At 59.1% G+C, this 15,286-nt stretch overlaps 2 protein-coding genes across 2 annotated transcripts; one reads left to right on the top strand and one right to left on the bottom strand.

Moving 5' to 3' along the window:
- Positions 1–346: 346 nt before the first annotated feature.
- On the top strand, positions 347–4,115 carry FGF22 (fibroblast growth factor 22). The gene is made up of 3 exons (XM_088067788.1): positions 347–584; positions 3,461–3,564; positions 3,788–4,115. The coding sequence occupies exons 1-3, from the start codon at positions 347–349 to the stop codon at positions 3,980–3,982; spliced, it is 537 nt and encodes a 178-aa protein (XP_087923914.1). The 3' UTR covers positions 3,983–4,115.
- A 1,818-nt stretch (positions 4,116–5,933) lies between these two features.
- On the bottom strand, positions 5,934–13,965 carry RNF126 (ring finger protein 126). Its single transcript, XM_005531201.2, has 9 exons — positions 13,828–13,965; positions 11,085–11,143; positions 9,744–9,807; positions 9,003–9,244; positions 8,397–8,465; positions 8,244–8,313; positions 7,935–8,028; positions 7,393–7,508; positions 5,934–7,168 (listed from the first exon to the last, which is right to left on the bottom strand). Exons 1-9 carry the CDS (start codon positions 13,900–13,902, stop codon positions 7,016–7,018), a joined length of 942 nt encoding a protein of 313 aa, XP_005531258.1. The 5' UTR covers positions 13,903–13,965; the 3' UTR covers positions 5,934–7,015.
- Between the last annotated feature and the right edge of the window lie 1,321 nt (positions 13,966–15,286).

The following is a 15,286-nucleotide window of genomic DNA, read 5'->3' as shown; positions in this document are numbered from 1 at the left end:
GGCCACAGCAGCACCGCGCCCTCCACCTCTTCCCACACTCTGTGCCCGCGGCGTTCGTCCCTTGTCCGCCCATCGCGGCTGACGGCGGATACCGAAGTGTGCAGTCCCCAACCGGACGCGCCACGGTCGTAGGAGAGTGACCGCGGCCGGTGACCCGGGACAGCCGTCGGGGCGCCGATTTATGAATGGGAGGCACAGCCCCAGCCCCCGTCCCGCCCATTCGCCGCCACCGCCCCGCCCCGGGCCGCCCATCCCCGGCCGCTCGCGCCGTCGGGGCCGATCGCCGGTCGCCGCCGTGGCCATGGCCCATCGCCCGTCGCCCGCCGCCCGCCCGCCGCCCGCCGCCATGAGGCGCGGGGGCCCCGCCGCCATCGCCGCCTGCCTCGCCGGGGCTCTCGCCGTGCTGGCGGGGCCGGGGTCGGGGCCGGGCAGTGCCACCGGGACCGGCCGGCGGCCCCCCCGCAGCTACGGGCATCTGGAGGGCGACGTGCGCTGGCGGCGGCTCTTCTCCGCCACCCGCTTCTTCCTGCGCATCGACGGCGGCGGCGGCGTGGAAGGGACGCGCTGGAGGGAGCGGCCGGGCAGTGAGTGGGGACGGGACCGGGACGGGCACGGGGGAGAGCCGGGATCTGGGGCCGCCCCCCGCCCACGGCTGGCGAGAGCCCGGTCCCGCCGGCTGCCGGGGCTGAGGCAGAGGCGGGCGCTGCCGGGGCTGGACGGGGGCGGAGGCTGGATGGAGGCGCCTCGGGTCGGCGACGGGACCCCTCCATGCCCAGCCCGGAGAGAGCCCGCAGCTCTTCCCTCTGGGGAAATCTCAGCCGAAGTGTCTATTCCGCGAGAGCGGCGGGTCCCCGCAGTCCCCGCCGGCCGGGGCACGCCGCTCCCGGAGCACTACCGGCGCCGGCTGCCCTCGCCCCCGTCACTGCACTGTGGGAGCCATGAGAGGGGCGCGGACACCGGCGGGCACTGCCCGGGGACCCGGCGTTGCTTTCCCAGCCGTTGGGGTGTCCTAGGGAGTCTCTCGGGGGTCCTTTGTCCCATCTCGTCCTGCCAGTTCCTGATGTCCCCCCTGCCCTGCCTTTCCCAAGGACTGGGAGATCGCGGAATCGTTCCCCCACTAAAACACTGGGGGCGTGAGGAAAGGCTGAGGAGGAGGGGGGGATGTAGGAAGTTTTGCGGTGATGCTGGTCCCAGAATGGGGCATCTGTCAGATGTGGGACAGATGAACATCCCTGTTGGAGGGGTCCATGGAGCAACCCCTGCCTGCAGAGTGGGTTGGCACTTGTCACAGAGACAGCTGGGTGGACAGAGGGACAGAGTCCCCAAGGATGTGGCAGTCACTGTACGACTTAAGCAAGAGTCAGGGCTGCAAGTGCCTGGCTATCAGCCGCCCATGGGGGTGCAGGGTCCCAGCCCCTGGACAGGGATAGGGGCACCAGGCTGGCAGGACAGTAGCTGGACAAGGAGGGGGATATTGGGGGCCTTGGGAAAGGGGGATGCCTGAACATCTCCCCTGTGCCCTGACAGGGTGTTGGGGTTTGGGGCAGGAGGGCTGCAGCACCCCCAGCCCATGTCCTGGTCCAGCAGGGGCTGCACTATCTCCCGGCCAGCACAGGACATCTCCCAGCAGCCACAGGACATGGGAGCCAAGCCCAGCCCAGGGAACCCTCCTGTGGTGTCGGAGGCTGTCGGGAGTCCCGACCAGGCACACTGCCAGCACAAAGCACCCCAACACGTTCCCCTGATGGTGTGGCCATGGGGCCTGGCAGGCGGAGCAGCTCCGGGCTGTACATGGGGCTCACTCTGCTTATCTGTGTGCGCCTGGGCTGGGCGCGGGCTCTGCTCCACAGCCCTCGCAGAAGCTGCTGGACCAGCCCCACTGGCAGCTCTAGGGTGGCGGGGGATCTTCCAGGGACTCCCCCACCTCAAGCCCTGCATCTGCCCCAGCCTCCTCGAGACCCCTCTGGGGCTGAGTGTGAGACTGGGAGCACTGGGAGCTGGCTCTGACCAGGTACTGTCCGGGCACCTGCAAACAAAGGACGGCAGAGCCGGCTAGAGCACTGGGAACAGAAGGGGGTTATTTTTAGAAAAGCACAAGTCCTTATAAATAGCAGCAGCTTCAGACAGTGATCAAGTGGGATGGATTCACAGGCATTCGCTCAGCCCTTCCCCTCCACAGCCTCGTCAGTGGCTTCCCTGGGCCGGGCCCTGCGGATCCCGGTGGCTGCCGGGACCGGTGGCAACACCGAAGCAGCTGGGCTGAAAATCCCCAGGAGCCGAATGCTCAGGAGCCCTCACGCTGCCTCAGTGCTGTATCCACCCTGTCCGCTCGCAGCCTCCGGCAGGCAGATGATGCCCGGGGAATGCCAGCAACGCTGGGAGGTTGATGAAAGCCCTTGTCCAGGGGCTGCAGTCCCCACGCTGTGTGTGCCGCCACCAGCCAGAGCCTCTGCGTGTCCTCCCACTCTGTCCAGCCGGGGCAGCCCCTGCAGTGGTGTCCATAGGCAGATCCTGCTGTGGCTCCAGCCCTTCCTGCTGCCCTGCCCACATTGCTCTCACTGGACATTCCTTCTCCCCTTCGCACTGCGCCGTGTGCCTGGCGGGCGGCAGGGCGGGCAGCGGCACTCGGGGCTGGCCGGCGTGAGGCACTGCAGGAATCCAGAGGCCCCGATGATGCTCTGGGTGTTTCCCGTGCCAGAGCCGCTGGTCTGACCGCATGCCTTTCCCATTAGCGGCCGAGCAGGAGTTCGGCGGTCGGGGCACACACACGCCAGCCCAGCTGTGGCTTCGTAGCCCGGCTGCAGCCGCCCCCCGGGCTCATCCTCACGTCCTGCAGTGCTCCTCCACCCGCCAGCCCGCAGTGCTGGGCACGGGGCCGTTTGTCCTCGCTTGTGCCACCAGGCAATCGGGTATCCACGGACGGCACTGTCCCGGCCCATTCCTGCCACTGCAGACCTCTGTGTGTGTATGGTGTGTCTTTGTCCACCATAACACAATGTGTGCTGTCGCTGCCACCCCCGCGCACACTTTGCCACTCCAGGAGCCACACCAGCCTCCGTGCCCGGCGTGTGCCGGGGCCGGGTGCTGCGGGAGGCAGGTCAGGTCCCCGGGGCACTGTGGGCGCGTTGGGGATGGATGCACGGGCAGAGCTGCCAGTGAAGGGAGGACACGCATGAGGGTTGTGCTTGGCATCGCTCCCGCACAGCCCGGCTCCTGGGAAGTGGCTGGACCCTGGGGAGGAGAGGAGTAAAGATCAAACCTTCCTTGGATCAGAGGTTCCCCCTCCCACTCCCAGCTTGCGCAGCAGCCCTTGTTCCTCTGGCTGCTTGGCTCTGGGTGAGGATCAGCAGCTCCCTCTCTCTGGAGGCACACTGCGGCCACAGACCCAGCATTGGGGCAGGGCCCCTTGGGGAGGTTGCCTGTCCGTCCCTCTCTCATGCCATGCTTCCTTGTCCTGCAGGCATCGTCGAGATCCGGTCGGTGCGTGTTGGCGTCGTGGCCATCCGGGCGGTGCACACCGGCTTCTACCTGGCCATGAACAAGCGGGGGAGGCTCTATGGGTCGGTAGGTCGGACGCTGCCTCCTGGGAGGGACTGCACCAGAGCCAGAGGCTCAAGGGCTGGTTTCCCATGCCCTGACCTGCTCCCCAGCAGGGGACTGCACCCACCAAGCCCCTCTGCCCCCCGGGGATCAGGGAGGAGCCAGGGCCCTGCCCTGCCCCGCTCTTGGGGTCCGAGGGCCCCCAGCTGAGCATAGCCACCCCTCACCCCCTTCCCTCTCCTGCCAGAAGGAATTCAGCCCCAACTGCAAGTTCACGGAGCGCATCGAAGAGAACGGCTACAACACCTACGCGTCGCTGCGCTGGCGGCACCGCGGCCGCCCCATGTTCCTCTCGCTCAATAGCAAGGGCAGGCCACAGCGAGGGAGCAAGACACGCCGGCAGCACCTCTCCACACACTTCCTCCCCATGCTCGTCAGCTGAACACCGTGGGCAGCTCCGGATGGTCCTGTAGGGAAAAAAAAAAAACCAAACAAAAAGATGTTATTTTATTTATGTACATATCTATTTTTTGCTATTTATTGCTTTATTTTTAATGCACGGCAGAGGATGGATGCGGAAGGCAGAAGCTCCAGACTCAGCCGTGCTGCAGGGCTGTGGCTCTCCCACTGTTCCCCTGGTGCAGAGCCTGTGTGGTGCAGCCGAGGAGTGTGACTGGAGCAGGGGCCAGGATGTGCTAATGGCATCTCTGCAGGGCTGGGATGTACCAGCAGGTTGTGTCCGAGCATCCGTGGCAATTAAAACTGTGTTCATGGTATGGAACAGGAGCAGGTCTTGGAGCTTTGATGGTGAATTTGGCTTGGGATGGGAGGGATTGGCTCCCGTGTGGATGTGGCTGCAGCCACCAGTGTCATCCCTGCTGCCATTGGCAGGGAGCCCAGCTGGTCCTTTGCCACACCCAGCTTTTCACCGACCCCCACCCACCCTGCAGGAAAACAGCAATGGTGGTTCAGTGGCACAAAGGAGGGAGCAGGAGGAGCAGGAGCCAGTCCAGATCCTCAGCCAGACACACCTCCAGGGCTGCCCCTGGCCAAAGCCAATGCCAGTGTCAGTTCTGCAGACCAGCTCTGTGCCCTCATCCCCAACAAAAACAGGGCTGGGACAGTGGACAGTGGTGAGGACCAGCCCCTCACCTGGAGGGCAGTATGGCCAGGAACAGCACCTGCACCTCAGTCTCCTGGTCAGGGTACATCCCTGCGCCACCTCACACCTGCTGTGGCCAGGCCCAGCAGCCCGGTCACTGTCACGTCAGACAGAGCAATGGCCCCAGCAAAAACCACCAAACTCGTTCCATTTCTGACCCAACCAGCTCCAAACGAGTCTGAGAGGGAACTGACACTGTATTAACCATGTGGTGACTGTGGTGAGCCCCTGCTAGGTGGGCAGCAGCTGCCATGCACCCCCCTAGGACATTGCTCGGCCCACTTGGAACCCATCTGAGCACTGCTCACACATGAGCAATCATCCCCAAGCGCCTGGGGGAGCCAGGAACCCCCCGTCACAGCTGAAACACAGTGGGAGAGGGAAGGTTTTTCCAGGTCTCTTGTTTTGGCAACTAAACAGCAAAGCCTTCCCCCAGTGTCAGGTCAGCCGATGGACACGTGCAGGTTCAGCCAGGACCTTCTTGCTGCCGCCCACCTCACCAGCCCAGGCTTCTGGCTCAACCCCTGGCAGAGGATGAGCCATTAACCCCGACACACCAGTCCTGAGATAAACCCTCCTGTGAGATGAAAGGCGCCGCCACGCTGCCTGGCCAAGCCAAGGAAGAAAAACAGTCCGGGCAAGTCACTCCCTGTCAGCCCCTGGCCCTGGCACAGTGGGTGACACTTTCTCCAACAAACCAATTGCTTGCGTTCTGAAATGGCTCAAGAAAAGCCAAACCATCCTTCCCCCTCCTGTAGGAGGTTCATCTCTTCTCAAGAAGCTCATGGAAGGGCCAGGTCCTGGGGTGATGCTGGTTTAGAAGACACCCAAGCTCTGCTGGAGTCAGCACCTTCCCCAGCAGCCCCAGCCCACTCCCAGGGCCCCAAAAGCCAAGGGAGAGGCAGGGAACCCCAAAAAATGCCAAACCCTCCACCCACTTCCCTGGCAGCTCCCGTGGGGGCAGGTTCTCCCTCATATGCTCTGGCCTCTGCCACAGAGCAGTCCCAACATGTGGCACCATCATGGACCCCCAGCCCTTTAGGAGACCTCCTGACCACCCCAAGTCCCTGCGAGGGGAAGGGGCTCCCGGTGATGGATGGTGAGAGCTCCTCATGCCTCAGGGCCCAGGAAGCAAGGACATGGCAGGGAGTCACTGCCCACTCCAGTGACATTGTTGTCATTCTCTGAGCTCCAGCTCTGTCACAGAAACTGAGTCACAAACATACCTGGATATTTGTCCCTCTCTCCTTGTTTTAATCAGCTCTATTTTAAGTAGCTTTGCAATACATTTTTTTGTTCTCCAAAATGTTTTCCTGGTAATTTACTTGGTCACAATGAGATTTGCTGGTCCTCGTTCTGCTGCACACCCAGTCCTGTGTTGGCCCAGCAGAACAGCCTGCCCTGACTGCGAGGGGGGCAGGACTGTAAAGGGAGGAAGGTGTAAAAAATAGAAAACACCAGGCGAGGATGCTTCCAGCTGCGATCCTTGGCTACCTGTGCAGTGATCCACAGGCTGGCAGTGGCTCCCATTGGAACTCCCAGCATGCAGGAGGGCTCAGAGAGGCCCCACCTGCCCAGGGGAGGCAGGACAGCTTGGTGGCCTCAGAGCTTACCCTGTAGCTTTCCTCAAATCATGCATAACGGCTCGCAGAGCTGAAATGTCCATTTATTGACAACAGTAATAATTTAAGATTATAAAAACCCCTTTCAGTGTTGAGTATCAGTGGGCGAGGTTATAAAGAGAAATAAATGGGACTCGAGATGGGACAGGGAAGGATCCTGGGGTCTACTTGAGAGTTCCTGTTTCAGTGACAGCTATTGGTCCTCCCCAGATGGCGATCCTGGGGGGAGGCAGCATCCTTATGCTTCCGTTTTAGACTTCAATCTCCAAAGCAGAAAAGATAGTATCCAAGGGGAGGAGGAGCAAAAGAAATAAAAGAAAGGGATCTCAAATTCAAACCCATACAAACAACCTTTCCATTCGGGATTCAACCACTCGCTCAGCACCTCAGGGTTCCCAGCCAGGGAGCGCAGCAGCTTCGCACTGCAATGGGTAAAGTCCACGCAAAGAGGATGTTTTTATTGACAGACAGAGCTCTTTCCCCCCTTTTTCATCACAGAACTTGAGGCTTCTCATCTCTGAAGGACCCAGAGTCTCCGTGTCTTCAGAAATCAAAAGGAAATTCTGGGGGCACTGCTCCTGCCTCATCCCCTCCCCTCGCTCTGCTCTGGAAGCCCCTTTGGTTGCTCACGGTGGCCAGGGAGGGAGGGGGAACAGTGGAAGGGCCCCAGGGACAGAGGGTGCATTAAGATTCATGAGTTGTTCGATGAGTTTTCATTACTTGGTGAGCTGGAGGAAGAGGAGGAGGAGGAGGATGACGAGAAGTTCATCCCTGTGAGTCCTGGGGGGTTTGTGGCAGTGTTTTGTCCACTTAAACTTTTCCGGCAGACGGGACACGTGTCATGCTTTGGGGAGCAGACAAAAAACAAAACAAGAAATATGGGAAATGGGATTAGAAACACAATAGGGGAGCAGCACTTGAGGAACGGGCTGGGATGACACTCCATCCTCTGACCTCAGGCTGCTCGTGCTCAGGCCTCATCATGGAGGTAGGAAAATGTTTACAGAAGAGAGCAGGACCAGACAAAGCCCCCAGTGCTGCACACCCCAGGCACGGCCACGCACTCACCTGCTCCAGCCACGGGACGATGCAGCCGTCATGGAACAGGTGATTGCACGGTAACTGCCGCACGTTCTCACCGACTGTGTAGTCTTCCTTACACACAGGGCACTCCAACCCGGAATCTGCAATGCACAGGGAAAGCCAAACCCAGCTGAGTAAAGGAGGAGAGAACCACGCACAAAGCCCCCAAACTCAGGACTCCTCATCCCTCTCCCCTTCCCCACATCCCTGGCAGGAGGAAAGCTTGGTGTTCTGCAGTCCCCACATCATCACCCCACCTCCTCCAGCCCCGGGTACGCCTCATCCTTCCCTTCTGCTTTTCCATCTCTATCCACACTGAACTTCTCACAACCTCCCCAGGGCAAATCCATCCAGCCTACACTGCTCTTTTTTCGTGTGAGTGCAACAGAGCCCCTTCAGCTCTCTGCCCACTTTGAAATGTTTTATGCCTCAAAGGTACAAGCAGACAAAAATTCAAGTCCCAAGAAAACATTACACAGAGCTTCCAGGGAGCACTCTGTGCATGACTCCATGGAGCAGACACGTACCTACGTGCTCCTGTGTGATCTGTATGGTGGGGAGGGCCTGGATCTTTTCTTTGTCTGCTGGCGGAGGTCCAGTGTTTTCAAACTGATTCAGTAACTGGAAAAACAACCGGCCAGGCAGGCAGAAGAGAGAGGTGAGCTCAGCAGCACACAGAATCCACTCGTTTCCTGAGCCAGGGCACTTGGACCCTGCAGCGTGGACCCTTTCCCATTCCAGTCTCCGCAGCCCCTCATTCCCTGCACCACCACAGGTGCTGTCCTTTGTGCAGCACCGCACAGGAGGATGGAGACTGCGGTGAATCCCACTTTTACCTGTGTGATAATTGCATCCAGGCCGTTGGCACCCCAGGCGTAGTCCATCGGATTTGAGTGCAGGACACCCCTGAAGAGCAAGGACAGCAAGTGAGTTCATCCTGGAGCATCAACGAGACACTGTCAGAGAGAGCAGCACATCCTCCAACTCACCAAGGGCCCAGGCCTAGGTTTGGAATTGTGGTCGGTGCAATAATTCCATTGACCAGCTGCTGGATAATTCTGAAAGACAAGAAAACCAGTTTTGTGTAAGAATTAAAGTTTGCTGGCTCCCAGCCCAGCACCCCAGCATGGAGGGAGAGGTTGAATAAGCTGAATACTGTCACACTGTTGGGGCAATTAAAAATACCCTGCAGCAATTGCAATGGCAGCTTATGGAGTGATCAGCACTGATAAAGTATTTGATTCATAAGGGGACAATTCCTGACATGATGGCGAGTGGTTCCCAGGATGCACTTAACAAACACTGTCTGGTGTTCTCTTCTGTTTCCCCTCACAGGAAGTACAACATTTTTGCAACATCTGGCAATGACCAGGGAATATTTTCCCATTACAGGACAAACTCCCAGCCACAGTCCATGTCATCACTCAGCAGAAACAGCCCCAACAGACCCCAAGCAGGAGCTGCCCACAGGCTCATGTGGGACACACACGGCTCCCATGGCAGCGCTGGAGAGCTTTGGGATGCTGCTCCCATAAACCAGGAGAAAAGGTGAGGAACAACGGGGTTGTCTCCCCAGGTCCCAGAGCAGTTCTCACCCTTCCAGCGTGGGGACACCCTCGTGCCTGCCCGAGGCTCGGCGCGTGGCCAGGCGGGCGCGGGGCTGCCTGGCCCCGTAGCGGTGCCGGGACTGGTGCTCGCGCTCCCGCCGGTTCTCCGAGTCCCGGTTGTCTTCTGGCTGCACGTTGGACCCGAAGGGAAACTCAAAGCTGTCGTCAAAGAACCCGAAAGCAAACTGGCCATAGCCCGGGGGCAAGGTGAACAAGTGCTGATCCACGTTCTGGGAGGGAGGGAGGGAGGGAATGCAGAGAACAGACTGTGACAAGAGAAGGAACAGCCTTCAGCTCCCACCGTGTCCCAGCAGCCGCCCACAGCGAACCCCAGGCCTGGGGTGACACTGGGACCAGCACCCTCGGCAGCAGCTCAGTGAGGAACAGACACTGGAACTGCACATGAAAGCAGAAAAAAAAAAATCACAGTTCCCTGATTTCTCTTTGGTGTGTCACTGCTGCTTCCGAGCTGAGGCTACTGCATAGCAACACACCCAAATCCTGCTGAGCCCCCTCATGACAGGAATCAGCTACGAGTGATGGTCCTACGTAACAGACACAGCAAAAATGTGGTATGCAGCGATTTCAGGAGCAGCATGTGGAGGATATTAATTCCTCCTTTCCAAATTCTGTCATGATCTGGGGAAGGTTTAAACAATGCACTATTGGAAAAATACTCGATCCAACAGCAAAGCAGAAGGTGTTGGAAGAGAGAAAGGACTTGCTCACCTCGAAAGGATGCCTGCTCTGATCAGTGGCTGATGTAGAGGAGCTGGTCTCATTGTCAGCATTCCTATGGGGAATGAAGAGCACTGATAATCTTCTCATAGCAGCTTCCAAGGCTTTTCTGCCCCCCTCCCATCCCAGGGCAGAGGCAGCTCAACAGAACCTGATCTTCCCTCAGCTGCTGATCTTCTTATTACCCAGATCAGTTTTCCCTCCCTGAACCTTTCATTTTCCAACATCCTCACCCATTTCTCCCTACCCTATTAGATCTTATGAAGCTGCAGAGAAGTTCCTGAACCATGATGTCAAGCGAGGATTTCCCCCACAATCCATCTCAAACACACCAGCTAATCCTCCGGAGCACCAGGAAGACTTAAGGCACAAACGCTGATCTCTGTGACCCCAAGACATATAAGTCTAATCTTGAATCAAAGAAACTTCTCTACTGCAGAGGTACGTAACCCAACGGCTCAGGATATTGGGAAAACTCTAAATGTTGTCAGACTTCTGCTTTCAGAGCTGCAGGAACACTTCCTGCTCAGAACCAAGCTTTGCTTTCACGGTACCGAAACCGCTGAAATTCAGCAACTACACGACTCTCCCAAGGTCACAGGGAATCACCAAAACAGTCAGGATCAGTCAGGATGGATTTTCAGGCTCCAGGGTTTGCGTGGTCAAACCAAACATCACCTGCTCACAGCAGAAGCCCCAGGCCATGCAGACTACCACAATCAGCAGGCAGCAACACCCACTGCCCCTGGCCCCTGCACTGCCCGTGGCCTGTCCTGAAGCCAGTCACAGCTGGGGCCCCACGAACATGACTGAAACATTTTAAAACATTCCTGCTGCTCCTGCCACCAGTGGCAACACAGCACAGAAATGCAGATTTCACTGCTCCAGGGCATAGTCCAAAGTCTCAGCCACTACATTTTGCTGCTCATCCTCAACACAGTCACTACTTACGCTGAGGCGTCCATGCGCTCACCATTCCCAGATCCCTCTCTCTGGGGTTATCTCTGCCCTGATGACTCAGATCAGGTCAGAGCTACCACACAGCACAGGGAAAGCCTCCCTACCACTTCTTTATGTTTGTTTGAAATCAAACCATTCCAGCCCTGCCCCTCAGCAGAGATGTCAGATGCTCAGCATTGCTGTGGTAGACTGGCCTGTGGATGCTAACGCTGCCAACAAAGCACTGTATTCCAAAAGTGAGGAAAGATGAACCAAAGCTGGGGCAGAAGCAACAGAAATGGTGCATTTTATATCAAACATTGCCTTTGAACTAGGAAGAGAGCAAAGCAACCTGGGCTCACTGGGGCACCAGCCCCTGGGGCAGCACATTACCTTGGCTCCTCGGGAAGCTCTTCAATAAAACCAGACTCACACCGTGGGCAGATGTAGTCCTGCAGGAGAAAACACACCAGGTGAGAGAAGGAAGTGGTACCTCAGAGCTGCAGGGTATGACAGGGTGGGAGGGTCCTGCAGTCTGCCATCCCCAGCACATGCCATGGTCCCAGAGCCAGAGAGACCTCAAACCCCAACATTTGCCTTCCTGAGCCAGTGGCAGCTCAGCTTAAGAATGATGAGAGTAACACTGTCCCCAGTACAGACACAGCTACCAGCTGATGCAGTTCCAGTGAAGTGAAAGTGAAACCCCCGATGCTCCCTGCACAGCAGACCTCAAACTTTGGCCCAGCTGTGTGTTTTAGGGAGGAAAACAATGTGGGAATGGCAGCATAGACTTGGAAACATCGTGGTGCTCAGGGAGGCTGAGTGGTTCCTGTCACTAACACAGCCTGGGGTTCACAGCACACAGGGACACTCTGGGTCATTCTGCAGCCAGGACCTCACACTCCCACACCCAGAGTTCACTACAGAGACCTGTTGCCACCCCAGTCCCCTGGGCACTGAGCGTGCCAGGACAGACAGGCTGAGAGTGCAGCTCCTGTGACAGCCACTTCCTGGGGTTAGTGAAGAATTTATCATCTACTACCAGCCTGTCCTGGGCAGAGCAGCCTGGAATGCTGGAGACCCTGAAAGGGAACTGTTTCACTTTCCAGTGCTCAAGAAACAGCACTGAGCCAATCCCATTCCCTGCCCCATAGCGGGCACACACCACCCCATATCCCTGGGCTGGCAGGGCTCAGCATGGAAGGCATTTAAGAGCTTCTAAAAATAATGCCACTTCCTTCTGCTGCTGCATTGGAATTGGCACAGTCCTTAGCCAGACTGAGGGATTCCCCCATGGAGTTGAGGCTGTTGATAAGGCCCTTGGGGTCGCTCCTCTGGCTCCTGAAGCTGACTCCCGTAAGGCTCCAGGGAAGAGGGAAGGAACACAGCTTGGAGCCACTGCACATGCTCCATCTGCTCCGAGAAATACCTGCCCAGGGAGCTCTGAGGCTCAGGAACAGACTGGGAGAGGTGGCTGCTTCCTCTCCCACACAGGACTCCCCATCTGCCTCTGTGGAACAACCATCTCTGCACCACTGACACCAGGTCTGAGCTCAAGCACTCCTGTGTGAGCACAGGGAACCACAGCCCATGAAAATCTCTGTCCATGGAACCCCCTTTGCGTTGCTTCCCAGCAGCACAAACTGGTGGGGACACACATGGCACGGTGGTGATTGACCGTGGCCTGAGCACCCTGCTCCAGGGAGCTGCTGTGTGCTGTGTGTGTCTATGTGCTCACAGCCAGCTCCCAGCACAGGGATCAGCACATTCCTCTGCAGCTGGAACAGCATAAATGTCAAAGTTTGTTGTTTCTCGGGCTGTTTGAGTCCCTCCTTTGGCAGCTCTGGTTACTGCGCCTGCAGATGGTGAGTGAAACACGAGTGAACCTGGATCCCCAAAACAAGCTCATGAGCTCAAGAGACCTGAGCCCCCAAACACGGCACTCACTCCCTGGCTGTGCCAGTCTGGCCGAGAGTGCCCAGCTGGCACAGCCAGGTGTGCCCAGCCCAGTGCACACAAGATGTGAGCACGGCCCAGCACGGGGTGTTTGAACAGAAAGAAATAACAGATTTTCTGGATTACCCCCTGGCTCCTGCCCACAGCCCACGTGTGCTCAGCAGGAGCTCAGTCAGGGGTTTGTCCTCAGCCTTACACACGAGCTGGGAGGCCCTGGCATTGCCCACCCTGGCCCAAACGAGAGGGCAAAAGGACAAATCACACGTCACAAACCAACCACCCCCAGCACGGACAGCTCTGCTTGTCCTCAGAGGCTTTTCAAGTTGACAGCCAGCAACCAGCAATGACTTTTGGACAAGGTGCTGTGAAAAGTGTCGGGATAAAGAGACCAGCAGGACTCTCCAAATCACATTTAACATCTCAGGAAGCCGAGCAGTGGAGCAAGTGATCCACCAGATCCTCCCCAACAGCCCACACTCCTTTTCCACCCACACCAGGACAAACTCACACACGCCGGATTTTGGTGTGTGATTAAAGCACCTGCCCAGGTGCCTACACAGCACTTCTACCTACGTATTACCGTGCACCTCCCGCTCCCCAGCCACCACCACCGCGGGGCTTCTGTCGTGTTCATTACTCCCTCCTGAAAGGCGACCGAGAAACCCCCCAGCACCGCGGCGCTTCGCCTGGCACCGGCTGGGCTCAGGCTGCTGGGGCCGGGGGTGTCACAGCTGGACGCCGGGGCTGCTGCCGGACGGACTCCCGCCCCAGAGCGGCTCCGCGGCAGGGCCCAGCCGTTCCCCGCTGGGCGGCTCGAACCGCCGCGGGCCCCTCCGTCCGGGCCGGACAGGGCCGAGCGCCCCTCCCGCCGCGCCGCCCCCGCCGCGGCTCGCCCAGCTGCTGCCCCTCGGCCAGGCTGGCCCGTTCCCTCCGCAGATCCTCTCCCCTCGTCGCCGCAACCCCGTTCCCTCGCTACGGACACCTCCGCCAGCCCCTCTCAACGCCTCCGAGCCCTGGTGCCACGGGTGGAGCCCCACAGGGCATCCCCCCTCCTCCCCGCCGCTCAGGCCCCCTGGGCCCCTCAGGCCTCGCCCCCACGTGCCCGTCCCCTCGGGGCCCCCGCCCGGCCCTGCCCGCACTCCCGACCCTCCCCGCCGACCCTCCCTGGTCCCCCGCTCACGGGCAGGCGCGGGGCGATCTCGGCCGAGCAGCAGTGGCAGAAGAACCGGCCCGGCTGCGGCGACGCCTCCGCCATCTTCCCTACCCGCCGGCCCCGCCCCCCGCGCGCGCCGCGGTGCCGACGGCGGCCGAGGGGGGACACGGGACAGGCGCGGCGCAAACTCGAAGGGGAACGAGGGCTGAGGGGGCGTGGCCCATGCGGGGGCGGGGCTGTTGTCAGATTAATGTGAGTGGGCGGCGCTTTGCCCATATAAGGCGATGGGGCGTGGCCGAGAAAGCGGCGGGACTGGCCCCCGATTCCGGGAACCCCCCCTCATTCCGGGAACCCCACCCCAAATCTTTCCTTCTCCTCTCCACCCCCGGGCTTCTGATCCCTCTCTCAGCCCCACCTTTAAAATATCAGATCAAAAGCTGACTTTATTTAATTAATTTTTAACAGATGAGAAATAAATTAGCTGGGGAGAGGTTGAGTCCCCCGAAAGGAGGAATAAAGGGTATTCCCAGTGAAAATCTCGTGAGGTCCTTCAAGATGCAATAGGCCCAAAGGAACTGGAATGTTTAATTTTGGCGGGACACTGTCAGGTTGGGTCCTTCTCCCAGACCTTGCCCCTTGGGTGCTGGAGGGTGCTGGGGAGGTTTTCGGGGTTGAGAGGTGGAATCTCGATTTTTGGGACCTGAGAATCCCACCTGGGGCCAGCGTTTTGCCCAGGCTGCAGCTTTTGAGAGAGCAGAGGGTCTGCCTGGCCCTCACTGGGGTCCCAAGGCTCAGGGGCTCACAATTGTGTGGCACTGCGGAGTCCCAGAGTTTTGGGGCGGTGTGACTGGGGAGGTTTTGGGGTATCCAAGCAATGCGGTTGTGAGGTTTTGGAGGAGGGGGCTGCTGAGGCTGCGGGGCGGGATTGGAGTGGCAGAACTGTGGGATTTTAAGGATTCTGCATAGCGGGGCTGTGGGGTCTTGGCGTTCGAGCCCCGCTCCCAGCAGGTGGCATCTTCAGCCCAGGATTTGCTGCTCCAGCTTTGCCGGGTGATGGAGCCGGGGAGGGATTTGTGGAGCAAGCAGCTCAGGAGCCGCGGAAAGCTCGGCACAGCTCTGCTCCCCGCTCTGTAGGGGGACAGGGACGGGCTGAGCTGTGGTGGGTCGGACGCTGGTGGGACAAAGCGCTTGAGGGCTGTGTCACGGGTCAGCAGCTCCATGGGCTCGGTGGTGGTGCGGGAATTGCAGCTGTGGGACATACTGGCAGAGTTCAGTGGCTGATCGATGATCCCGGCCGCTGATAAGGCATTTATTTACAGGTGATGAGGAAACTGCTGCTCCCGTAACCCTTTTATTCAGGAGGTGGGTCCAGACAGTGCGTCGTGGCCCAGGCGGGAGCCAGACAGAGCCCGGAGCCTCAGCGCGGAGCCCGCGGCTCCGGATGGGGCATTTCACACCCCAAGGGAAAGCTCCTTCCCCGCTCTTC

This window comes from Pseudopodoces humilis, chromosome 28 (genome assembly GCF_049639895.1).
Source record: "Pseudopodoces humilis isolate 2021_Gansu_Grassland_sample_001 chromosome 28, ASM4963989v1, whole genome shotgun sequence".
NCBI classification, from domain to species: Eukaryota; Metazoa; Chordata; class Aves; order Passeriformes; family Paridae; genus Pseudopodoces; species Pseudopodoces humilis.
This window is presented reverse-complemented; position numbering and strand designations above follow the sequence as displayed.